Here is a 27,279-nt window from a genome sequence, read left to right as displayed (position 1 = left end):
TTAAATACTGCTTATAACGAAGACTTGCATTTTAAACCTGGCAGATTGGGGAGAACCGGAGCGAAAATAACACGGGACTCAAGGATTTAAAACTATGACAGCATGTTCAGCACGCAACCCTTAACGGAGCTGCCAAATATTGCTGTTTCCCGCGGGTAGGTCTGGAAAGCTTTTTTCGAGCATGAAAGGTAAATTACCGAAGCTGTATTTTTTTCTAATGACAAGTTGTGTTTCTCTTTTCACATGTTACAGTACTGATCAATCTACAGGTTATTTAGTGCTGTAACATCCTAAAGTTTTTTTTGTTTAAAAGTAAATCGGGTTTAAATGTCAGTAGGGATGCACCGATACCGATACTGGTATCGGCCTCGATACCACATTTTCTAAAGTACTCATACTCGTTAAAAGTCCCCCGATACTGGGGATCGATACCATGGTCTGAGAAATGTCTACAGAATGTTTGAGCGGCGTGTAAGGGGTCAATGCCTCTTGTGTTGTCCAAAGAGAGTTTACAACAAACTGAAAAAAATTGTTGAGTTGCACTGTGACAATTTTTTGTATAATTATTTATTCTGTAATATGTTGCATACAACATGCTTTTCATTTAAAAAAAATGTTCTTATTCCAAACGAGTCCCTGTTTTTTTTTGTTTGTTAAATTATATGACTAAAGCTGTTACTTGTAAATTTTAAGCATGTTTTTTATTAAGTACTTGGTATCGGTATCGGCAAGTACTGAAATGCAAGTACTCGTACTCGTATTCCAAAAAAGTGGTATCGGTGCATCCCTAAATGTCAGGAGTTCCTGTCAGGACGAAAGTTATTTTTGTTCCACTGCTAATACTGTTGCAATTATATTACAGAAATTATATTATGTTAATTTAATTGGTAACACTTTACTTGAAGAGGTGTGCATAAGACTGACATAATCATCTTCATAATCATGACATGACACGTTTCATGAACATAAAGGAGATTTTATGCACGTTTATGACAACTGTCATTAAGTGTAATGTGCAGATGCAAAACCCTCTTAATGTGTCTGACAAGTTTTCTTGCAAATTTGCATTTTTTTATTCAGACTCTTAACGGCCAACCAACCAGTAATTTTGAATGGCTTGAGGCCAGGATTAAGGGGATTTTAAGCAAAAGTATTTGATGAATGGGTAATACATGTCTAGAGGATTCGGTTAATATCATCATCACATTTTTGATGGGGGCGTTTAGCAGCGTTTGCATCTAATCTCTTAATTTCTTTATTTATTTACTATAAAGTGCTGGGATTTTTATAAAAAGGTCTATGTTGCTTGTGTCATAAAACTTAAAGTGACAGTTTACTAACTTAAAAACAACCATTACAAATAATAAAATAAGTATGTCAATATTTCTGTATGACTGTAAATAAGTATTTTAACATACAGTACTGTAGCATGGTATAGTTCACAAAAATTATTGTCTAAATACAACCGTCTTTTCCCAAATCTTGATACGCAAACTAAAACCACTTTATGACTCCTTCAATGAGTGCATGTTTGTTAGCTTGACGTCTTCTATCTCTTTGGCACACACAGACAACTGTGCAATCCAATTACAGCCACACTGGCATTCATAGACCTTGGCACAATAGGAGGTTTCGGCATGTGTGTGTGTATTTTCTGTGTATCCCTAAATCAGACTCTTTAAGGTCAGCATGTTTGGCTGTGTGTGTTTGCCAGACATCAGGCAGACGGTGACCCCTCAACCCCTCATGCTTGTTATAGAGTCCAGACTCAATCCCTCTTAAGCCCCTATTGCCTGGCACTAACCATTCCTGAGCATCCGCCTGCTGCTTCACCAACAGGGCAGATATTTTTATCTGACTTACTCGCTCCCCTGCCCTTTCCATCCCTTTCTCCACCACTCAACCCTATTCCACCTTCCCTCATGACCACTCACCTCTCCAGCTGCACGTCAGTCCAATTTGGGTCACCCTGCCCCATGCCAGGCCCCTATAGTCATTGTACGGCTACATTAGCGTGTAAGCGAGAACTGGCAGGCAACTCACACAGGATGGAAATCAAGATAATGGCAGCTCCTCCCGAGACCAAAGACGTCCACATGAGAGCGTGACAGAAGGGCTAGAGCGAACCGAGCTGGAGTGACAGTGTGTCTGGCAGCCATGTTGGAGACTGAAGCTCTCGGTCGAGATGACAGATAAAAGGTTGAAATGCTATTAAAGCCCTGAGATGGAGGCTGTGTTTGCTCAGCTCGAGCCAATCTGTTGGGGAGGCAAGAAGCGGAACTCAACGCAGCTTTTCTGTCACTGTCCGTATAGAAGAGGAAGAATTAAGTGTCTGTGACCTACGGTGATTTTCCTCAGATACTACAAGACAGAGGCATGTTGTGTGTGTGTGTGGTATGATGAAAAGCCAGTGGAGGGCATGAAAGAGCAGAGACAGACAGCAAGACCAAAAAGACGTGGAGGGGGACAGCAGGAGATCTTGTCAGAGCGGTAATACAGCTTTATTCACATTATGCAGTCAAGGCAGGACTTTCAGGCTCTTTCTGTACACCGGGGCACCACTTATGTGAACACTGCATTCCTGTGTGCATGTCTAGTCCAAAACGGGCCATGTCTGGGCTGTCTGTGGCTTTCTTATAAAGCAAGCTTGTGGATCCCTTGTGGGCATCCTTACCGCTCATGTTAATGTCAAAGTCTTGTTCTTCTGAGCAGGACACGGCCAGCAGGAGTCTGTAGATCCTTAAATTTCTTTACAAGACTTGAACAAAATGCTGTCCCACATGATAGCAACCGGTCAAGCGCATTCAGTATTTTAGGCACCTTGGAAATCATTGTTCCCAAGGCTTGACCTGTATAGGTAATTTTTGTTTTACTCTACTACACATTTTTTTACCTCTGCTGTCCCATAATTTTAAAACGTTCTGACTTGAAACTGAAACATTTAACTTTTTCTTTGTATTTTGGACCCATTTTCCCATGCAGAATTACCAGGGGTGCCCAAACTTGATCCTGAAGGGCTGATGTCCTGCAAAGTTTAACTCCAACCTTAATCAAACACATACTAGGAGCATACTAGAAACTTCCAGGCAGGTCTGCAGAGACAAGTTGAAGCTAAACTCTTTAGGACACCGGCCCTCCAGGGCCGAGTTTTGGCACCCCTTATCACTTAAGGCGCTTTCCATTGAATATTACCCCACTGTTTGGGTTGGGTCAGCTTACTTTTGGGGCTTTTCCAATGGGTGCAGTACGTAGTACCCTTCGGGTAGGGGTTCCAAGCTGATACCAAAACGTGACGCGAAAACACTGTAGATCACTGATTGGTCTGAGAGAATCATCACACCCAGCGTTATCACTATAATGTTAAAGATTAACTTTACCTTCGTGCTAGTTGTGCTGTCTCGGATAAACCTGTTGTTATCTGTGTTTTGGTGTAAGTTCCCAAACTCCCTTATAGCGATGAAAAACATCCACAGGTTGAGAATCAGGAACATCATACCAGTTTTTTCTAGGCTTGCAGTTTGTGGCGGCACATTCGCGACGCACACATCCGCATTTATGCTTAAATGCAACTTAAATGAGGTTCAGTGGAGCGCGTTGACGGACGCCACGGGTGTTTGTACAGAAACTGTCATGTGAGACAGAGGTAGTGATAAACATGATGTGCAAACATTTATTTGTTGTGGTCAATTTTTATTTTGTGGCGGACTGAGAAATAAATGAATGAATGGGGATGTACAACGACGCTCAAACTTGTATGATGTCACAGCAGTAGGTAGCGCAAATGTAACAACACGCCTATAAACCCTCCCACTCCTCCGAAATGTTACTAAACTTGATGGAAAAGCTAACCAAGCCAAAGTGAGGTGAGATGACCCGACCTAAACCGTGGGGTACTAAGCAATGGAAAAGCGCCATTTAGTGATTTAAGAGTGTCCCTGTAAACCTCTTGATCCAGGGTTGTGTAAACTTATTTGGCATATTTCTTACCAAAATGCAAATAAAGTGTAATTAACATATAACTACCTACTTATCAGTATTATTACCAATAGTTCAATGAAGAAGTGGGTTGTTTAAATAAGCACAATTGTGGACAAAACTACTTCTGTACACATGACACAGGAAAAAAAAACGCATGGGAAATATCCCCCCTATCTATTATGGACACACTCAGTCTCTTGCACAATTCAGCCATGATATTGTGATGCATTGCATGTTTTCCCTGAACAGTTTTTTTTCCAATGGTTTTCTAAAAGTCCCATACAAAAATGATGACTATGAGTGAAATTCGCAAGACAGAAGGAAAGGTTGCTGGCATATATGAATAAGGTACAAAAAGAACGAAATCAAGTATGAGTGCAAGGGAAAAAGGCAAACCGAAGATGAGCTGACTCCAAGCAGTCTGAAATGAGCGAGAATGAAAGGGCAGACAGAGAGATTGAGGTGCTGGATGAAGTGATGAATAAAGAAAGAGAAAGTAGGAGGAACTGGTGGACTCTGAGCAGGAGATAGATTAGCTGAGGTCAGACATACAGAGAGGGAGGACAGAGAGCTAGCCGGAGAGAGAAAAGAAAAACGAGAAGAACGGTCAAGTAGACAGGACAGAGTCGAGGCAGGAAAAAGACTGATGAGAAGGAAGATGTGGAAATCCAGAAGATGTCACAAAATCATTCATCAAGGTCCAAAACACTTCACCTTTGCAATGTATGTGGAGAACACACCACACAGGCGCACAGGCATATACATTAATCTACTACTTGTTCAACACAAGTAACCAAAAACACAGCAATTCAAACGTGCTGCGCCATGAGGCAATTGTTTCCTTTTCTGAACCCAACAGCCCAAACAAGTCTAGTAACTGTCATTCTGTCATCCAAATCCAGATCTGCTTAACAGTGCAGACAGAGCCATCTGTGCTTTTCTAAAACTTTGTTACTCTCTGCTATCTGACTCCAAGATCTTCTGGCAATCTTCTAACTAAGAATGACTACTTAGTGAGGGTAGGCATTTAGCGATACACAGTGCTTACCCTCTCACCAATGTGGATTACTTCTGGGTGCACTATTTTTGGCCTTTAAAGTTCCCCAATTTAAGGACATTTACTAAAATAACTGCAAATGGGCTCGTCTGAAAGATGATGGACATATGTGTCTCTGATTGTTTGAGGGCGAGTAAATCATGGGGTCTTTTGATATTTGGCTGAGTATCCCCTTAATCCCTGGAGTATGGATTATTTTTATGATAGATGGATGTGCTTTTGGAGCTTTAAAATCTTGGCCCCTATTCAATGGCATTACAATGCTTGGAAGACCCCTAGATACTATTTCATACAGATGATTATCAGTCATGTGACCTTTTACGTCATCCGCACTTTTTTTCAGCTTACTGCCGCCATCTTGAGTACCTACAGAGTACCAGTAGGCTACTCATAAGCATTGGCTAGCTTGCTACGATTTACGGATTTCTTATCTTTTACTGTCTATGATTCTTAAGGATACAGGAAATGGCTACGAAAGACAACATTTAGCACCTCGACTGTCATGAAAAGAAACGCTAAATATCTTGGTTAGGGTGTGATGCCTACTCGATCCATGATGCGTTCTTCCAGCTGCTGTCTGCTGTTACCGAACTACCACTATTTTTACAACATTAAGGCGGCACGACACAACATGAAACTTTGCTCAAAGTATCACCTGGATCTTAACACATAAACACGAACATTGAGAACAACGAATTATCCGTGCATTTATATGAAACTATGCTTTAGGAGCTATCCATCTATACTCTTCTCCCTCCTTACGTCGCTTTCCGAGATCGATACATCTTGACTGGCAAGATGGAAGCAAGCGGACACCAAAACCTTCTTTTTAGTAAACTATGTGTACATTAACAATGCTCCAGTTCATGTGTAGAGACACGGGGATACTTCGAGCAAAGTATCATGTTGTGTCGAGCCTCCTTAGTGTTGTAAAAATAGCGATTTTGATGCTCACAACATATTGAAGGCATAGCTTCTAGTTTGACCACTTTAGGTACTTTAGCTGACGTCAGCTGATATTCATGAATAATTCGTCAGTGTTCAGCTGAAGGAAGGAAGTCAAATATATCTGGGATGTAATGTAAACTTGTGTATTAAATCTTTGTTTGTTTCCACATAGATGTTTATGATGTTTCTACGTCATGTGACTTTTTGGGAAGAGTTGTGCTACTGCTTTTTAAAGCAATCAGATTTAGGATTATCCCTGGATGGATGATGAAACGAGAAGAAAAACGTAACGATCCACTTCCCAGAACATCATAGCAACCGCACAGCAAAAACCCTTAGTTTCCAAACTTTCCTTTTATTATGAAGTACTATAAAGAACTGGAAATGTTCTGCAGTAGCATATACCACAGTATTTAACACAACTGTTTGTTTTAAGCGTCTGTGGGAGGATTCAAGCTGAAAGTACCAAAATCCCTTTACTGTATAATTTAAACCTTGGTAACGGAGCAAGAAAGAAACATGCTTAATCTGCTGATGCGCAGAAAGAGAGCTGTAAAGAAGGTAATGAAAGCAACACTTACGGTGAACAACTGACGAATGTTTTCGAGAACAAAGAGCATAGCTCAATGTCTTAAGACACATAAAACTGCATTACATAAACTGATGGCAATTTCAGAGCAAATACAATTTCCATTAAAAGGAAAATAGCTCTCCCTCCGAGTGAGAATAATCTATGACCTATGGTTCGTTCTCATTATGCTAATGCCATATCTAGATATCTTCCATTAGCTTTCTAAATGACTCTTATCTACATTGTGTGTTTGGAATATTCATCTGTAATGTCTATGAGTATTTTTGAATGTGTACCACAAACTCGTAATGACTGTGTGGGAAGTTTCATGTAGAATAATTTAGACTATTACCTCTAGATGGACCATGCTACTTAGCTTGGTTTTAGGAAGGGACAGTGCCATGCTTGTGGATTTAAGTTTTTCCAGCCACTTCTCCACCTGTTCCAATGTCAGAAGGCGGTCCAGTCGTGCTAAACTCTCCACGTGGAAGGGCAAAAGCAGCACTATGCTGGCCTGCCCCTCAGACAGATCCAGCTCCAACACTTGTACCATGTTCTCCATGTCTTCAAAGTGTCTGTAAATGCCTGTGGGTGGTGTTAATAGAGAGATTTGACAGTTTTGAGATCCGTTCAACACCCTAGTAAGCTTTCAACCTAGACAGCATTGTAAGGCATCGTGTTTCTGATATAAAGGCTTTCTGAGATAACTTATTTTGGCAAAATTCCAAAGGCAGCATTACAGATAACCTTCTTGGATATGGCAATCCCATCATGCATTGACATAATAGTCATTTATTTCAATATACACTATTAAATTCTATTATACACATTATATAATATATAACAATGCCTGTGAAATCCAAGCTAAAGTGTCATAATCTAATCAAAGTTTGCTTTCAATCATTGATTCCTGACCTTACTCAGTCAATATTGAAGGGCACCTATTCACCTAATAAAAAAAGTTTGGACCTAAAAGTGGGTTGCACACAGCCACCCTCCAATAAAAAATCCACCTATTCCATATGTTTGATCTATATTAAACCAAAGCAGTCTCATTAGACATGCTGTTTTGATTGTCTTGTTAATGTGACATCACACTGATAAAGCCCCCCGCGTGACCACTGACTGACAGTCCTGCATTAAAAATGGTTTCTGCCCTCAGCAAGTTGTATTGTGTCTGCCATCTCAATGGTTAGATACTACTGTCTCAGACTGTATTCACAGAAATCTATTTTAACTAAAAGCGCTGACTGTGTCTGTTGTGTGTGAGAAGTGAGTAGCTCATTTGCATTTAAAGGTACACACACAAAACAGCACGTTTTTGCTCCCATTCAAATAGGGGCCTATTGGACATGGTATAATAAATTATATTTGGGGTATTTTGATCTGAAATTTCACAAACACATCCTAGGCACAAATGAGACTTATATTACATCTTGTAAAAATGCATAATAGGTGCCCTTTAAAAATATCAAGGTTATATTTTCACAGAATATTCTTTATATTAAAATAATTGTATGTAAAATCAAAAAAAAAAAAAAAAAAAAACGCTGGGTTAATTTCATCCCAGCATTGGGCCAAAAAAGGTCAAACCCAATAGTTGGGTTAAACTAACCCAGAAAATGGGTTAAAACAACCAAACATTATAAATTAATAACTATAGGCTGTGCTTGTCCCTGCATTTTTAGAGTGTAGAAAACAGTAAATCACAGAAAAATTTGTTAAGCTGGGTTTTCACAGGCAATGTCTTGATATGCAGTATTGTTCAAAAGTCTTAGGCCACCACCACCAGACTTTTTAATAGTTTTAATATCCATCCATATTTATTTTTTCAATCTATTTTATTAAGATACAAACAGAAAATATGTACAAAAAGATACAAAATTATATTTTCAAGACTAAATGTCTTCTTCAGGCATCATCTGTGTTTAGTGTGACCTCTTTTGGCACTAAACACATCTTTAGCGTTTTTGAGCAGAATGAAGTAAAAAGACAAATTTCTTTAAAATTAGAAATTAAGATTTAATTTTATTTAGGTTTAAGAGATCCTGCAGTTTCCTGCTATTGCTCAAGTGGAAGGGGAGTTTACATCAGTTTACTTTTTTATACAGTTTTAATACTATACACACATTTCCTGTATTTTTTAATGTATTCTATTAAAGAGACTGACCGTGTGTCTCAATTCGTTCCCTAGCTCCCGAGGTCGTGAATCAGTATATCGTGTACACAGGCACTGGTAAGGACCCTAGCTCACTTCACATTGGGACAATGTTCACTTATTTTTCTGTCACGTGGCTGCTTAAGCGCGTTGTGATTATTCACAGCTGTTACTCATCAACAACCGGCAAAACCAACATCTCTCTGACTTAATTTTAAAAAACAGTACATTGTGGAAAATGCTGTCATTATTCTCTTACATATCTGTGCATAAAATTGGAGGCATATAATTACATTTTAAATGTAATAAATATATTTACAATTTTAAATAAATATTATTATTTTAAATATTGAGTAGATTGTGGTCCCTTACTGTGTAGCAATGTGTGTTTATATTTACAACTAAAACAAACGTTTGTCTTTATAAAAGTTCTGTTACATTTCATAAAGTTTATTGAGTTGGATCACGTGATGTTCGGGTGGCGAGCGTCAGAAAAGGTCACGTGATTTCCGGTTAGGGAACATAGGGAACATCGATGCTCACTGGTTTTTGAGTTGCATTGTGGAAATTTTTAGGGAACGAACGTTCCAGTGCACTGAACGGATTTTGCGATTGAGACAGCCCTTAAAATGGCCGACTCCCTGATCAGTGCCCTGACTACTGAACAAGGGAGCTGATTGAGACACAGGGTGAGAAACAATTATATATGATCACTATAACATTGCAAAACCAACAAATCTAATTCTGGCATGGAGGCCTAAGACTTTTGCACAGTACTGTAGTTTAATATAATAGTATTTGGCAGGATTTAAAAGTATGGAAGCATACAAAAAAAAACTAGCAGTCATTACATAAGACACCACCACATGCTTGTCATCATGTGGTGATCATGTGTATACAGAAACACTGTCCTCTGTCTGTACCATGTTCTTTTTTGTAGAGTTTTGGGGGCTCTGAATGCTTTGGATAGTTCACTCAAAAATGTACTCTCCTCAGTTTGTAATAATTCCTTTGTTCTGCTGAAAGCAAAGGAAGATATTTGTATTCCTGCAGAAACAACATTGACTGATATAGCAGGGGAAAAAATATGATGGTGCTCCAAAACTGGTTACAAACATTGCTCAGAATATTTTCCATTGTTCGGCTGAACACAAAGAAATTTATACTGGTTTAGAACAACTCAAGATGAGTAAATGATGACAAAATTAACATTTTTTGCTAAACTATCCCTTTAATGCAATAAGGCAAAATGTCAGACAAAGCTTGTTTTGTAAGCAGAATAAATCTGGGGTCGTCTTTAACCCGCTGGCAAGCACTGACTGTTGGACGGATATTTACTGTTTTCTCAGTGGTAGCATGCAATGTTTATACAAGCAGTTTATGTTCTGCTACTACTACTGAAGATAACCCTTGAGGTATCTACAACTGACTTTAAATGATAACACAAGCCTTTCCAGTTAATATGGCAGGCTGTTGGAGACTCAAAGATACTAGTGTAAATTTGTACATTTATCTTTGTAACTGTAAATTCAGTGCTGAAAGTTTACAAAAAGTACTAGCTAAAGTTGTTACTTTGTGAGCTTCCACCCGAGAGGAGGGGAAAGTTTAAATGTTGTGTAAAAGTGCACCCATTTCATTGCTAAAAACCAAGGTTATTTTGTGTATTTGGTATAATGCAATGTGCTGGTTTGGTAACACATTATTTTCCACATACCATACATTTTTGTAGCTCCAGATATACTGCTGTCCTCAAGTGCACTGATTTTGTACAAAACTCATCGATCTGAAAAGCGCTTTGTCCCTGATTGGCCAGCTAATCTGTACATTGTAATTGGCCTGAATACCTCTGACGTCAGCCGTATATGTGACGCTCCTTACCATGTTTGAAAGATTCGGTCACAATGCAATGCTGACAGGGGTTAACCTGTGAGTCCAAGCAGAAGGAACTATGATAATGTCGGTCTTGTCTACGTCAACAAGACCAGGAAGATAACTGTTGCCTACAATCCGTGTGTTTGTTGTAGTACAAGAAAAGAGATTTACGTTGGAAACGATAACTCGCATAATTCAGGGCTCTAGAGTGCGACCTAATTTCTCAATGGTGAGACTTAAATAAATATCAGGTCGCACTGGTGCAACCAGGAGTTAGAGGGAAAAAGCCATGGTCCATCTACGTGTGTGTATGTTTAAAAATGCGTGTGCGCTCCAGTCAGAGAGAGAGAGAGAGAGAAAGAGAGAGAGAGAGGTGAGTCCGTCAGATAAACAGAGTGGATGTAGCCGCGGATGATAAGAAAAGAGGAAAAGAACGATTAATAATTTTTTCGTTAAGAATGTTAAGTTAATGCCTGATCCGTCCGAAGATCATAACCAATGCTCTGACATCAACCTCCCGTCACATCAGGTCCGAACTCGAAGACGGAATTAGGTAGCCTAATGAGCCTCTTACAATCGAGTCAGAGCCAGAGCAGAATTCTTTTGAAGAAAATTATTTGAACGTAACCCCGAACAGCAATGTCGCGTGCGCCCAATTTATAGAAAAATGCCAGGAGTCAGGACCGCTGTTTTCTTCATAATCTTACCCGCAAATCTAATCCTATAAACTTTTCGGTGTTTGCTGTATCGCTATTACCGCCCTGCCAGACTGTCTTAAATAGAGAAATAAGTTCATTCCTTGATTTGCGTTGTTGATTAATTTATAAATAATTCCCCCAAAGGTTTAGTTTATGCGCAAAAAGCATTAAAATGAAAGCATCTTTTGTGAAAAAATAATAAAATAAAAAAGCCTACATGAAATGTGTTTAACTTAAATATTAGCAAATTAACAAAACGAATTCAAAAGTAGCATATAGCCTATATGAGTTTATTTTTTGTGTGACGCGCTCCAAATCCGATGCAGCACAAAAAACTTTTTTATGCAATCTCATCACGCGTTTCATGCCATCACCGGCGCGGGTTTAGGCAGGGCAGCGAGAAAAATACATTAAACTTTAAACATTTAACATTCTACTTGAGTTTTTTTGGACATCCCTTTGGAATCACTGCAATCATATCATCAATTTAAAAGGTATAAATATAAGTGCAGCGCTTATGAGTGTTCAAACACTGCTGACCGCTCAGCTGTCAATCTGCCGACCCTCACAAAATTTCACATTAAATATTAAAGGAATAGTCTACTCATTTTCAATATTAAAATATGTTATTACCTTAACTAAGAACTGTTGATACATCCCTCTATCATCTGTGTGCGTGCACGTAAGCGCTGGAGCACGCTGCGACGCTTCGATAGCATTTAGCTTAGCCCCATTCATTCAATTGTACCATTTAGAGATAAAGTTAGAAGTGACCAAACACATCAACGTTTTTCCTATTTAAGACGAGTAGTTATACGAGCAAGTTTGGTGGTACAAAATAAAACGTAGCGCTTTTCTAAGCGGATTTAAAAGAGGAACTATATTTTATGGCGTAACAGCACTTTTGGGAGTACTTCGACTCGCCTGAAAGATCCGCTCCCCTTCTCACTCTCATAATGGGAGAGGGAGGGTGTTACTGCGCCGAGTCGAACTACTCCCAAAAGTGCTTTTCCGCCATACAATATAGTTCCTCTTTTAAATCCGCTTAGAAAAGCGCTACGTTTTATTTTGTACCACCAAACTTGCTCGTATAACTACTCGTCTTAAATAGGAAAAACGTTGATGTGTTTGGTCACTTCTAACTTTATCTCTAAATGGTACAATTGAATGAATGGGGCTAAGCTAAATGCTATCGAAGCGTCGCAGCGCGCTCCAGCGCTTACGTGCACGCACACAGATGATAGAGGGATGTATCAACAGTTCTTAGTTAAGGTAATAACATATTTTAATATTGAAAATGAGTAGACTATTCCTTTAATATATTTGTCCAGTCATGGTCCTGTGTTTATTTCTGTCAATGTTCTGCATGAAGATCTTTAAAGGTTTATACTTACTTCACGATTTGCGGTGCGGCCGGTCACAGTCTTTATGTAAAACGGGCGGGTATGAAATAAATTGATGCTGATGTCGGATAACGGGTCAAGTGTTATTTTAATCGCGCGGATGCGGGTTATCAAACAGGACTGTGCATGACTCGTATAAGGAAAATTATAAAATAGCCTACATGTTTATATTCTGTATTAAACCACCATGGGCGCTAAACTTGCGGTGTTAAAGGGACAGTTCACCCAAAAATGACAATTCTGTCATCATTAACTCTCCCTCATTTTGTTACAAACCTGTATAAATTTCTTTGTTCTGATAAACACGAAGCAAGATATTTTGAGGAATGTTAATAACCAAACCAAGCATAAGCCCCATTCACTTCTAGGAAAAAATAATACTATAATACTAATACAAACATTCCTCAAAATATTTTCATTCATGTTCACCAGAACAAAGACATTTATACAGGTTTGTAACAACATGAGAGTGAGTAAATTATGACAGAATTTTCATTTTTGGGTGAACTATAAATCCGATGCGGTCAAAAATTTGGGTGCACCTAACTTTTGTGCTGGTGCACCTAAGAAAAAATGTTAGGCGCACCAGTGCAACCAGTGCAAAAAGTTAGTCTAGAGCCCTGTAATTGTTTACTTTGGGGTTTGTACCTTTTGCATATCATTAATGTACTAATACACACTTACACAACATAGGAAATGTGAAAAGTTGCTTTTTAAAAAAACGTAAATGAGAATCCTACTTAGTGTGGTTTAGCTAATTACAGCAACATGCTAACTGTAAACTTAATTAAAGGGCAATACCATGCAAATATCTACCTTATTATAAAAGGTTAAGTTTTACATAAAGTTTTTAACCGTACTTAAAACTCAGATGTCAATATTTGGTGGTTAACAAGATTTTAATAAAGTAGTAGTAATTGTTGAAATTAAAATTAACAAAGATTAATAAATTCTGTATAAGGGCAGTTCATTAATTAAAGCAACACTATGTAGTTTTTTTTTTACCTTTAAATAATGTCTCTAAAATTATTTCAGTGATAATACAACTTTTAAATGGACAAATTGTACTGTTGCTGCAACCTGAACAGCCTCCTAGCTGCTACAAGCACACTCTGAAAGTGGCGGTGGAGGGTAGGAAACACAGCCCCGCCCCTCCCCCTTCCTGCAGAAGAGTGTCTGATACCAGGCACTGTTGCGCTTTTCAACCACATGGGGGAGCTGTAAGTCATTTTTACATGGAAACTACATAGTGTTGCTTTAACTACATTAGTTAACATAAACTAATAATGTAATGTAATAATGTAATAACTTTATTGTAAAGTGTTACTATAAACATTTTATTTAAACATTTCCTTTTGTTGGGTATTATTTTTTATTGCTTCTGGTTTGTGCCTTTTAATTTACAGAAATCATATCTCCCAAAAACTTGTGTCCTTTCTTGTCACATCCACGCATTGCTTGTTGCCCTCATCTAAAAACTTGATAAAACTGATATTTTTTCTGAAGTCTAAAATCTATTATCAGGGGTTTAGGAAGACAAACAGTTCAATATATTTGCAATAAATGCATTCTCTGATAAACTATATTTTAAGTTTTGACTGCAAAAAGTTCTTACAGTACAAGAGACACAAATTATACTGTGTGTTGTATGAAGTTGCTGCACCTATAGTGTTTCAAATTGTGATTTGAAAGATGCTGTCTTGAAGGCATATGCATTCATAGTAGCTCACTAGGTTTTGAAAGAGAGCCATTATATATGAACTGTGATAAATTTATATTATACTGTACACAAATAAAAGAATTACCTGATCTGTGCATCAAGGGAACCTTGGTGTATTTGGTACCCAAGAAGTTGCGCAGGTCTTGGTTATCTAGTTCAAAGCCTCTATCCCAAAATCCTACAAAAAAAGAGAAAAAAATCTGAAATGTACCTCAACACAGAATGAACAATAACATGATCATCAACAATCATCTCAATAGAAATATGTAATAAAAAAAACTTTTGAATGACACAAAATTCCATTATCTTGGTCCATCTAATGAGGTCACACTACACTGTAATACAGACTCCTGTATGGATCTGACAGTGAGGTCTTGATGAGTCAAATCATAAGGAAGATTGTCACAGAAAAAAGAAAGAATATAAAAGAAAGAAAAGGCAAGAGGAGGGGTGCAGAGGAGGCAGAAGCATAGGACGTATTATTACAGCCCATTACACCCATTAAATTCAGTGACAAAGATGAGATTCGATAAAGAGACTATTAGCGGTATTACAGTCACATGTTCTTTTCCACTGTGTTTTCACCTTATTGGATTAGTCAAGGGAAAGATAAAGAATGAAATAAGAAAAAACAGTATCAAGCTAAATCAAATACTAAGGATGATTGTGAGAATACTGTAGCTCCTCAAGTAGAGAAAAAAGTAAGACAGTCAGTGACCCTACAATTCCATTTGAACTTAAAAATTGTCACCTGACCTGAAAAAACAAAATGCATAATATATTCGTAGATATTTAGAAAACAAATCTGTTTCTGTGAAAAACATAGACAGTTATTGTCTTTTTGAAATGCGCTTTCCGTCGCGGAATGTCTGGTTTTGCTTTGGTCTGTGTGATCCCGCCCACTGCCAATTTACTCAATAGTGTATTTTGACAGCTCAGTTGCCAGTTATTACAGTTACTTAAATAAGACCGCAATGGCCCATAAATGCAACATCCAGAGGCGCAACCTCTAAAAGTCACAGTTTCAGTAATAAAAAGCCACATTAGCGGATTTGCAAACAAAAAAACATTGACAGCATAAAATATATCAGATAAATTTACAGGCGTGGTTCCTCAGACAGGGTTTAGATTAATTCAGGACTATAGGCCTTAATTATATTAGAAATTTAAGTCGTTTTTACAAACATACCTTACCAAAAAACATAACTGGTGTGAATCTTGAGACAAAAGAATGGTACTGGTATATTTTAAGATATATTAGTGCAAGCTGTTTAAAGTTATCTCAAAAAAGCATTTTAGTCTAGGACTAGCTTAAGCCCTGTCCAGGAAACAGTTACAGTTGCGCTCCTGTAGGTGTCTGGCAACCCATGTGAGTGTTGAGTCTGAGGAGGAGGAGTACAGGGAAATATCTGTCTCCAATATTTTGAATTTAGACCGTACCAAGATCAAACTCTAGATCAGGGGTCTTCAACCTTTTTGTGAGCAAGTGCTTTTTGATGTTTATCTACTCAAAACGTTTTTGATTTACTTGTTGATTCTATTTTATTTTACTTGTTGATATGTTATATCATTGTTTAAAATTTTAACATACATAAATGAAGCCAAGCTAATATAAAAATATGTAATAAATAAATACTCTGTGCGGGGGACCTGGAGCCCGCGGGCACCATGTTGGAGACCACTGCTCTAGATCAGGGGTCTCCAACACGTCGCTCGCGAGCTACTGGTAGCTCGTGTCTTAATTGCAGGTAGCTCGCTGGTGGGTTTATTTATTTATTTATTTATTTTCTGTGGTTATGGCGCATTTGGATGTCTGGTTAGTGTTACAAGCGCCTGTGGTACTAAAACTGGGTGCGTGTTGGACGTCGCGTTGTAGACCGGCGTATCATATGACATCAGTAATTTAACATGTATGATCCAAAAACAAACGGATCCGTGCCGCGGCAACCAGCCGATGCGCGCAACGCTGTGAAGCCCGCGCCATGGCAACCGGCCGATCCGCGCGACGCTTTGAAGCCGAACACACCTCGAGTCAAGGCACTATGGTTAAAAAGGATGCCGTGATTTTCGGATTCACTTTTGGTAAAACGAAAATACAGTCGTCGTCACAAGTTCAATGGGTAATTATCTCATTTTTAAACATCAAATGTCAAAAAAAAAAAAAAAAAAAGACTCATACGAGCATTACATCTTGACTGAGAACAGGTGAGAGGACGGCATGACACAGCTAACGTTAATCGCTAAATGATAGCAAAAGACTTAAAGCTGCTTAATATTATGAAGCTTGTGCTTTGACTGGACGTGTTTAAAAGCATGCTGATGATGCGCATCCACGACAGGAGTTAAACTTTCTGTCCAGTAACTTAGTTTAAGTTTTGCATTTTGTGCAGATGCACGTTATATAATACATTTTTGTTGTATCAAGGCTTAATATTATGCAGAGTGCGTCATACAGTATATAAAGCGCATCAGTTTGTGTTTATTAACCCTTTAGTTTCACTTCATCACGCAGCTTTTCCTGTTGGTTTCTGTTAAAAAACATCTATTTCATTAATAATCTAGTATGTGTTCATTTTTCTGTCATAGTTTCTTCAAAATGAAGTTTTATTTGAGTGTTTTTAATAAAAATATTTTAATTTCCACAATGACGCCCTTTCCATTGCCCACCCTCAATCCAGTCATCGTTTTTCAGACCTATGGATTAATCGAAATGAAAAAATGACATACATGCACTTCCCTAATATGAATCCAAAAGCAGTAAATACTCTATGTATGTTTGGATCATCTTTCTAAATCTGATCATTAATAAATGATTTGTTTTATTCAAAATTTGGGTTTTTTGGGAATAATCCTACCCATACATAAGAGGTGATAAAAAGTATAAATAAACAACATGAAAGTTTTTTTGTTGTTGTTCTTTAAAAGGATCTGTTCTTTCATTTGATGATGGTGTGTTTATGTTTAAAGAAAAGCATTTTCTGGGAGGTATTAAAATTTTGTGAAAAATATAAAAATAAAAAAATGCTGGCACTGACTGGCAACTTCTTAAAAAAAAAAAGGGGAAAAGAGTTCAAATCACAGTGAGTTAATAGATCGTTATCTATTAACTAAATTTAGGTATTACGTGACACAAGTAGCTCTCGACCACTTTTATTTTTTAGAAAGTAGCTCTCCATTGAAAAAAGGTTGGAGACCCCTGCTCTAGATATACATACAGCTTATTTAAAGGGAAACTCTACTTTAAAAAAAAATATGCTCATTTTCCAGCCCCCCTAAAGTTAACATTTGATTTTTATCGTTTTGGAATCCATTCAGTTGATCTCTGGGTCTGGCGGTACCACTTTTAGCATAGCTTAGCATAATCCATTGAATCTTATTAAACCATTAGCATTGCGCTCAAAAATGACCAAAGAGTTTCGATATTTTTTCTATTTAATACTTGACTCTTCTGTAGTTACATCGTGTACTAAGACTGATGGAAAATAAAAAGTTGGGATTTTCTAGGCAGATATATTTTTTGGCGTAATAATCAAGGACTTTGCTGCCGTACCATGGGTGCAGCAGGTGCAATGATATTACGCAGTGCCCGAAAATAGTCCCCTTGGTAACTTTCAATAGACTGTAAATTAACTATTGTCAGAGAAATGTAAGAGAATCTTTCAAACATGGTTAGGAGCGTCACATAGGGGTCTTCTCGGATCCAAAGAAATGTACCCGACCCGAAATGACCCGAATCACTTTATACCCGAACCCGACATGAATAAATATTTTTTTTAAAGAAAGACCCGACCCGAGACAATTCCGAGAAAATTAGACCCGAGTCCGACCCGAAACAGTGGCAGCCCCGTACGCAGCTGTCAGAAAGAAACCCCAGCTGGTCTTGCAACCAATTTGGCGAGCTGTTCCATTTGTTTTACTTTATCTGACGATGACACCAAGGTAACCGCTAAAATGTACATTTAAAAATGACTGACATGTCTGTCTCAATGAAAATGATCCTACCGCCAGCCACACAATGTCGCAAGCGCTCTTGGCAAACAGAGGTGAGGTTTGAAAAGGACATTGACACACACACACACACACACACACACACACACACACACACGAGAGTTCGAGTCTTCGGGTCCGTTTGGCATAAACACATTCATTTAAAATAATCCGAGACCCGATGCCACTATTATTATAGATGGATTTCAGTCATGTGACCTTTTACGTCATGCCGCCATCTTGAGGACCTACCGAGTACCAGTAGGTTATTGACAAGCATTGGCTACCTTGCTACAATTTACGGATTTCTTATCTTTTACTGTCTATGATTCTTACGGATACAGTAAAGGGCTACGAAAGACAACATGTCACATCTCGACTGTCATGAAAATAAACGCTACTTTAAAAAAATATATCTTGGTTAGGGTGTGATGCCTTCTCGATCCCTGATGCGTTCTTCCAGCCGCTGTCCGCTGCTACCGAACTACCACTATTTTACAACGTAAGAAGGCGCGACACAACATGAAACTTTGCTCGAAGTATCACCTGGATCTCTACACATGTACGCAAGCATTGAGAACATTGTGTGTGTACACGGAGTTTACTAAAAACAAAGGTTTTGTACAACTGACTTTGGCTGTAATGATGTCCGCTCGTCATCTCTGCCAGACGAAAATAATCGATTTCCGAATGTGAATGAATGAATCTCATATGAGGCTCCTTTTTCAACTAGAAGGTCAATATTGTTTTTCACTTGTGACAAAACAACGAATTATCCGTGCATTTTTATGGAACTATGCTTTAGGAGATATCAATCTTTACTCTCCTCCCTCCTTACGTCGCAATTGGAGATCGATACATCTTGACTGGGAAGAAGGCGGCGAGCGGACACCAAATCATCCAAAGTCAGTTGTTCAAAACCTTCTTTTTAGTTAACTCTGTGTTCACAAACAATGTTCTCAATGCTCGAGTTCACATGTAGAGACACAGGCGATACTTCGAGCAAAATAGCATGTTGTGTTGAGCCTTCTTAGTGTTGTTAAAATAGCGATTTTGATGCTCACAGCATATTGAAGGCATAGCTTCTAGTTCTTTTGCGACCACTTCAGGTCCTCAAAATGGCGGAAGACACGTGAGTGACGTCAGCTGATATCCATGTATACCCTCTCGGGTCTCGGATCTAAGTGGACCCGTAAAGACCTCTAACGTCACATTTCTGGCTGACGTCAGAGGTATTCAGGCCAAAAACATTGTACATATTAGCTTTCCAATCAGGGACACAGCGCTTTCAAATCAATGAGTTTTGTAATAAAAATCAATGCATTTGAGGAAGGCAGGGGATCTGGAACTACAAAAATGTACGTTAAGTGGAAAATAACCTTTATTTTTTTTGTTTTTTAAACATAAACCACGCGAACACATTGTATTATACTAAATACACAAAATAACATTGTTTTTAGCAATGAAAAAGTTTTGCCTTTCGTTTTCCTTACGCTTCCTCTATGTTGTGAAACTGTATTTGTCTACTCTTAAAACAGTGCCAAATAATCATGAACTGATTATAATCACAAATATTTACTTCATAATTTATCCTGAGCTATGCAGCTATGCTCTCCTCACCTTGAATTGCAAACTGCTTAAAGTCACATTTCTTATTCCCCATTGTAGGGTAACCATTATCATCAGACCAGGCCACTTTTAACCTGGAAAGATCAAATGTCCAGGGGTGCCAAAGTTGTTTTTGCGTAACCCAATAGTAGTGGCTGTGTATATTTCATAACTGTTAGCAAGACCTTTTGGTGTTAGTTCTGTACATTCCCATTAATCACCTTACAGAGCCCCTGTTTTGCTTTGGCATAAAGAGGAATGTACCACCCAAGACGTAATTTTCACTTTTAAACACTCCCGTTTTTCACCAGAACCACAGCTTCAAAGTTCAGCGCTACATTCTAACATTCTTCTCCTAATGAAGTTCACAATTGAAAACATATTCTTTATGTCATAATTATGAAAAAAAATGAAGAAATTAACCAAACCAAAAGACAGAAACTTGGAATGAATTCTTCTTTAAAGAAAAACGTCTATTTTCATAAACCTGAGACGAGTTCCTCACCAGACATTTATTATAAGAAACACCTGATCCTGCATAGGGAAAGCAAACCTCTGCTTTCGGCCCAGTGCCAAGCTTCGCATGCGCCTCAACGGTATGCTAGCGTTTCTCTTTGAGCTTGTGAATGCAAGCCAAGAACCAGAGCAGTTGGATTTCAATAATTATACAGGGGGATGAAATTTGATCAGTGTAAAGTTCAAAACACATGGCATGCTATCTGTCACTTTTATGGGGTGGCAAAGCTCTTGGAACCGTGCACATAAAAAGGGGAATTCTGCCATGCGAGTTTCAGAAATGCCACACAAGGATTCTTGTCACTGCGGTCTTGGCTGGCAATCAAAAGAAAGAAAACATCCTGGGAGATTCTGTGACTGAAAGAGAGAAACAGAATGACCCAACAAGCATACACAAGAGAAGGACACTCATACCTCCTTCATTAATTACAGAGCCTAAAAACAATGAGGCTATTGTGTGGTTCTGCATCTCAAATCCTCTCTCATGCCCGTTTTCAGTAATAACCGAGACAAACAATAAAGCTTAAATGCACTGAATTAAACCACTTTCATCTTCTCTTACTGAACCCTTTGGTGCTCCGAGGCAAGCTGAGCTGCTGTTGGTGGCGAGGAGGGGGGGGGGTAAAAGTGTGTGCTTGTTTTGGGGTTTGTTTCTCTTTTAGGTCTGTTGTACACAACACAGGCTGAGCTGCCATGACACACACTAAATGGGCCACAAATTCTCTCTTTCTTTCTCTCTCGCTTGCTATTTAAATGGAAACTATTGCGAAAAACAATGTTATTTTCTGTATTTACAATATAATAGTAAAACATTATGTTTGCATGGTAAAAAAACATTATTTTCCACATACCATACATTTTTGTAGGTCCAGATTTTACTCTCTTTCTGAAACGCATGGATTTTGTACAAAACTCATTAATTTGAAAAGCGCTGTGTACTTCTGAAGTCAGCCGGAAATGTGACGCTCCTTACCATGTTTGAAAGATTCAGTCACAATGCAATGCTATAAGTAAGCAATAAGGTACGAGAGGCTGTGCTGTATCGTGAATAAGTAACGGCTGAAGGCCGTTGTTAGGCACGACGCCTCAAGTATTTTATTGCTTTTATAAAACAGTTACCACACAATATTAAAGTTAAAAAAAATATTAGTGCAACTTTCATGAAGTTAAATCAATAAAAAGCATTCCTTCCGCTAGAAAAAATAGTCCCTGACCATGAACAAAATTGTGTTCCAATGTGTAATATGCATGAAAGCTCAAATAAAAACAACAAACCAATACGTGTAGTTGCCAAAAACTCCAGCCCTAACCCGGCCCTGGCCCGTAGTGTTCAAGCCCCACCCGACCCCAGCCCGACAATGCCTGCAATTTTTTCAGCCCGAACCCGATCTGACCCGAGACCAATATCAATCACTTTTAAGCTCTCTCTGACGCACGCGCTCTTTGATGCATGCTCTCTCTCTCGGATGCGCGCTCTCAGATGCGTGCTGTCTCTGCTACACAAGCAAACACACAGACACACACACAATGAGTAGAGACGCTAAATAAGCCCGAGCCCGACCCGAGCCCGGTCAGTAAAAAAAAAAAACGGCCCGAGCCCGGTGTAGCAGCCGATCCTGTTCCCCTCGGAATGTCTGTTCCCCTTGTCGCTTTTTGTACACCCAGCAGTTTTTTCTGTATATTTATTTTATAGTTTTAACTGTTGTAAGCTGTATAACGTTGTACAAACTCTGTAAATATGCTATACCATACTAAAAATTTAAATAAATAAAAAAACACACAGAAATTTTAGGTACCTGCGCTGTCGGCAGAAACGCTTTATTGACTGGAAGGGGGATTCCGAGGGGAACAGGATTGGCTGCTACACCGGCCCAAATGGGCTTAGACTGTCGGGCTCTAGGCCCAGTTACACCTCAGGAAGTTGCTCAAATCCCTATTGCGCCACTTACCAGTGTTGGTCAAGTTACTTGGAAATAGTAATTAGTTACTGATTACTGATTACTTCCCTAAGAAAGTAATCCCGTTACTTTACTGATTACTTATTTTCAAAAGTAATTAGTTACTTTACTAGTTACTTTACTAATTACTTTTCAAAAACATGATGCACGACCTGAATATGCTACAGTATGCAACAGGGCCCAGTTGCATAAAGCACCTTAAGTGTAATTTTCCCTTAAATTCACCCTTATGTTTCATTTCAACTTAAGGGTGTTGCAAAAAAACCTTAAGCTTTTTCTGTTGCATCTCCATGGCAACAATAGTATTTTATAAACCTGGGTCGCTGTCGTGAAACATTTAACGATTACCCTTACCTAAGAGAACCATTTAAGGGATTCTACTGTATGCAACACCCTTAAATTATTCTCTTACTGTAGGTAAGGGGAATTTACCCCTTAAGTGTCATACTTAAGGGAAAAACTTAAGGTGCTTATTCTATATGCATATTCCATCATCTGAAATTGAATCAAATGAAACATTATCTGTTTTAACCTCTCGACGCGCACTAATTCGTGGGCGTGATGGCGTCGTTTTTTTCTAAGCCTGCAAACAATATCTATATAGCATACTGTCTACAAAGATTACTAATATTAATATCAACATTACTATACATCGTTTAAAAGGTCTACGGGTTTAGCATCATTGTATGGTGATTGTCTCTGTTTTGAGATACATGCTCTAGCATCAGAAATGTATTTTGTTACAGAAGTCCAGATGACTAGATGCAAAATATAAACGGGACTTCTTACCTTATAACGACCGCGAGTCGAATCCGGTCTGTTTCAGTTGTGTGAATAACCCATGAAATCAGTCTAATAAAATTCATCAAATGGCAATTTTTGTCCACAAATGCGTATAATCCATGAAATATAGTAGTCTGTTGTTTACATCAGATTTCGCGTGAACGTGAGATGGAGCCGCAGCGGTCACTTCAGCTTGTCCAATAATCCATGAAATACAGATATATAGTCTGTTGTTTTACATCAGATTTCGCGTGAACGTGTATGAGATGGAGCCGCAGCGGTCATGTCAGCTGGGGGTTCAGGGATTTTTTCAGTAAGTTTCACATTGCTGTGCCGGCTTGCTAGGTGTTTGCTTAGATCTGAGGTGGAATTTTTCGCTGTGGATAAAAGTTTTATTCCCACGCAGAGTGTACAGCGGACGCTGATGTTTTTGTCACCTTTAACTGGGTTAAACTCAAAGTAATGTCGGTACTTCCAAGCATTAAACGCTGCATAGTCTTGTTCTCTTCCGCGCTCCATGTTGTCTTCTCACGTTCAACAATACACTGACTGACGGCGCGGCGCTCATACGTCATTGTCACTCGACTCGCGTCACGACACGAGAGAGTCTCACGAAACAAAATCAAGATTAAAAAATAACGCAGTAACGCAGTCTGCTAACGGGGAAGTAACAGTAATCTAATTACTCGTTTTGCAATTGTAATCCCTTACTTTACTCGTTACTTGAAAAAAGTAATCGGATTACAGTAACGCGTTACTTCTAACGCGTTACTGCCCATCATTGCCACTTACATAGTTTAACATTAAATAACATCATATTTGTCCCAAATCATTAACGATTTACATTGGCTGCTAACGTTTATTTTGCCTTTTGAAGTTCTGACGAAGCTCGCACTATTTAATGTGCACTTCTGGTTTACGATACCTCCGAGTTGTCCTAGACGCGACTCGGCGCGACGCTGAGCTGCGCGGCCGATGTGCACCCCCCCTCCCCCCCACCCCCACTGTACAAACCAAAGGAAATTGTGAATCGGACCATAGGTGCTCTTTAAAGGGGTTGTGACATTAGGAATCCAATTTTCCTTGATCTTTTGACATATGGTCTTGGTATCATTAATGCATCCTGCAAGTTTCATCCAGCAAGTACCTTAAATTCCCCTTCTTTTCAATTTAAAAGCATTTATGTAATCGGCTAGATAAGTGAAGTACATGAATAGAATAGATTAATTTTCATATGACCTGCCCTGAGGAAAGACACATCACATCATCATTTTGTTGGCTCCGCCCACTTGCCTTCAGTCAGAGAAGCGACTCTTAAGGAATACTTGCTTACAATCATGATTGTGTGGGACACGGAGCAAGGCCAAACAATCTTAAAGGGTAAACACACAAACCAGACTGAAACACAGGGTGGAAATGGTCATAAATTACTTCTGCAAAAAAAGTCTTTGACTGTTCCCTCAAAGGTTTTCCCTGTTCGGTCAATCCACTGTGTCTACTAAAGTCTATTTTATCTTTTACCTCTATAGCTCTGTCTCACAATTTACTCCCTGCAATCAGCTCTCTTCTTCACTTGTATTGAGGTATAGATTGTCAATACACCAGAAGACTATAGAAAATGCTTTCAGACAGACATACAGTATCATGCACCTTTCTTATATTTAAAACATACAGAAACGTAACCTATAGAAATACATGTAAAACACACATACTGGTATGCACATATACAGATATAAAATTCTGTCACATAATTGTGCATGTATGCATATTACATATACTACTAGCCAAAGTAGTATTAAACACCAAATACATGACACATTTTTCTTGGGATAACTTATTTTTTATAAGCAAGGACACATTAGATTGTACAAGTAAGTATAAGGGGTGCTCCAATTACAATTTTTGCAGCCGATACCCAGTACCGATTTCTTGTTGCACAGATGTTGCCTTTGTTATATTATTAAATCAGGTATATTATTGTTTTTTAGAGAATCAATCAAATAAATCAGCAAAACAAAGAACAATTTAATATGCCTATAAAAGGACAATAAAACACTGTACAGTCTTCAGTGTATGAATTAAATATAGATGCATTCTTACAAAGTAAAACAATTCTTCAGTCATGAACAGAGTGTGATTTTTTCTTTAATATTATTAGCTTACTGTAGCTTTAAAGGAAAGCCCCACTGTTTTTCAATATTTTACTATGTTCTTCCCTCAACTATTTAATACATTAATACATACCTCTCTTTTCTCAATGCTTCCCCATAATCATTGTACAGCATGTCGTGAATGTTAGCATGTAGCCTAGCCCCATTCATTCCTTTGGATCCAAACAGGGATTATTTTAGAAGCCACCAAATACTTTCATGTTTTCTCTATTTAAAGACTGTTACATGAGAAGTTACATGAGTAAGTATGGTGGCACAAAATATAACATGGTGAGTGATGATGTTACTGCGCCTCAGGTTGAAGCGCTGCAAACTAAGTGCTTAATGCTTTCTTTCACTATGCGCTGTGCAACGATTAAGGGGAAGCATTGAGAAAAAAGATGTATTAATTTGTTTACGTTGAGGGAAGAACATAGTAAAATATAAAAAGACGGTAAAAAGACGCAAACTGCTCTGTCGTGCTAAATGACGGGCTGTGTCTGTGTGCGTGCGTCATGTGTGCACACCGTGGACAAGAGCAGCTGCAAGATCAAATAAAAGTTTAAACTGTCAAAACTTTAAAATGCATGCAAATGATAAACTTTTGTCAATTTCCGCGATAGATAAGGGTGTCACAATTTAAATTTTAAATCGAAATCAATCGAATTTAAGTCACAACCTTGAACTTCGAATTAAAAAATGGAATTGATGATACTGCCACGCCCCCATGTCACGTCCGGTCGGTTTGTCAAGCTTTTAGAGTAAACACACATGTGGTTGAATGTGTTCGAACAGCCACAGAAGACCGCCTTCTCTCCGCCCATTTATCTAATCTGCTGACTGAACACAATGTTTAACGTCTTTTCTGACTTCTGGCGCAAACATACAGTGTACAGCACTATTTTAACCTTTCATTGATAAAACTAAAGCGGCTGATCTCCACAGTTTCATTTTGCAAGCGTGTGAAAGTTGAGTGAATAAAGTAAATAGAAAGTTCGGTTCATGAAATCGGCAAATTTAGGGAGTACCGATCAAGCATGCAGCACGAGCCCTGAAAAGTGAAGCCAAAACGTCTCGATCACCCCCAAGTGACTGGTCCCAGTATAGGTCATAAACCCTGCCTCCCCCATGTTATTCAGTGGGACTTGAGACCAACTAAACAATTTACACTTCAGTTATCTTTTTTCCAAAGCTGGTTTCTGTCATATACTGTAGTATTTATCATTCTTATTTAAATACAAGTGTTTGTTTTTAAAATAAGTTTTTAGTTTTTAGCAGCTTCACTTTTCACCAGTGGAAGAGTGAAGGGGCGTCGTCCATTATTTTTTACAGTCTATGGTACCGATCTAGTCATTTAATGCAATGATTGGCTGATACCTCTGCGCCCGATCGATCGGAGGATCCCTAGTGAGTATATTACATAGCTTGACATTCAATAATCGACATGCACTTCTGTTGTTTAGGAAACGGCAACTTTTTGCTTATCTTTCCTCAAAAGCACAGGACACTGCTCTTAGTTCGGCACCAATGGGGCCGGCATATGTTTTCAATAGTCTCCAATGGAAGCGTGGTACTTTTCAAAAAAGCCACCAGCTGGCGCTCGGCAGTTTTTCCCGCTCAGCGCCAAGAGTTCAAAAATATCAAACTTTGTAGGAAACGCCCAGCTCGTCAATGTCAGTCCTCACACGGCCATCCAATCACAGTGGAGGAGGGGCGGGATAAACATCACAAAAACCAATCGGCGCATTGTTCAACGACTGATAAACAAAGCAGAAGTATTATAGCCACCAAAGCGCTCAGCTGAAACGTTTCAGCTGTGTTAAAAAGCTTTGGTGTGCACACCCCCTAAGAGTAAAAGTCCACCAACATCCA

The 27,279-nt window shown here is 38.6% G+C and overlaps 1 protein-coding gene across 1 annotated transcript in view; it reads right to left on the bottom strand.

Annotated features, from left to right (window-relative positions):
* Positions 1 to 27,279, bottom strand: part of serpinh2 (serine (or cysteine) peptidase inhibitor, clade H, member 2) — a 40,496-nt gene that overhangs the window by 4,774 nt on the left and 8,443 nt on the right. Inside the window, exons 3-4 of the mRNA XM_065248624.1 lie at positions 14,491 to 14,583; positions 6,907 to 7,139 (exon numbers count right to left, since the gene is read on the bottom strand). Coding sequence (XP_065104696.1) covers positions 6,907 to 7,139; positions 14,491 to 14,583 — 326 coding nt within the window. The remainder of the gene's footprint in view (positions 1 to 6,906; positions 7,140 to 14,490; positions 14,584 to 27,279) is intronic.

This window comes from Paramisgurnus dabryanus, chromosome 2 (genome assembly GCF_030506205.2).
Source record: "Paramisgurnus dabryanus chromosome 2, PD_genome_1.1, whole genome shotgun sequence".
In the NCBI taxonomy this organism is placed as follows: Eukaryota; Metazoa; Chordata; class Actinopteri; order Cypriniformes; family Cobitidae; genus Paramisgurnus; species Paramisgurnus dabryanus.
Note: the sequence above shows the minus strand (reverse complement) of the source record. Positions and strands in the feature narration are given on the sequence as shown.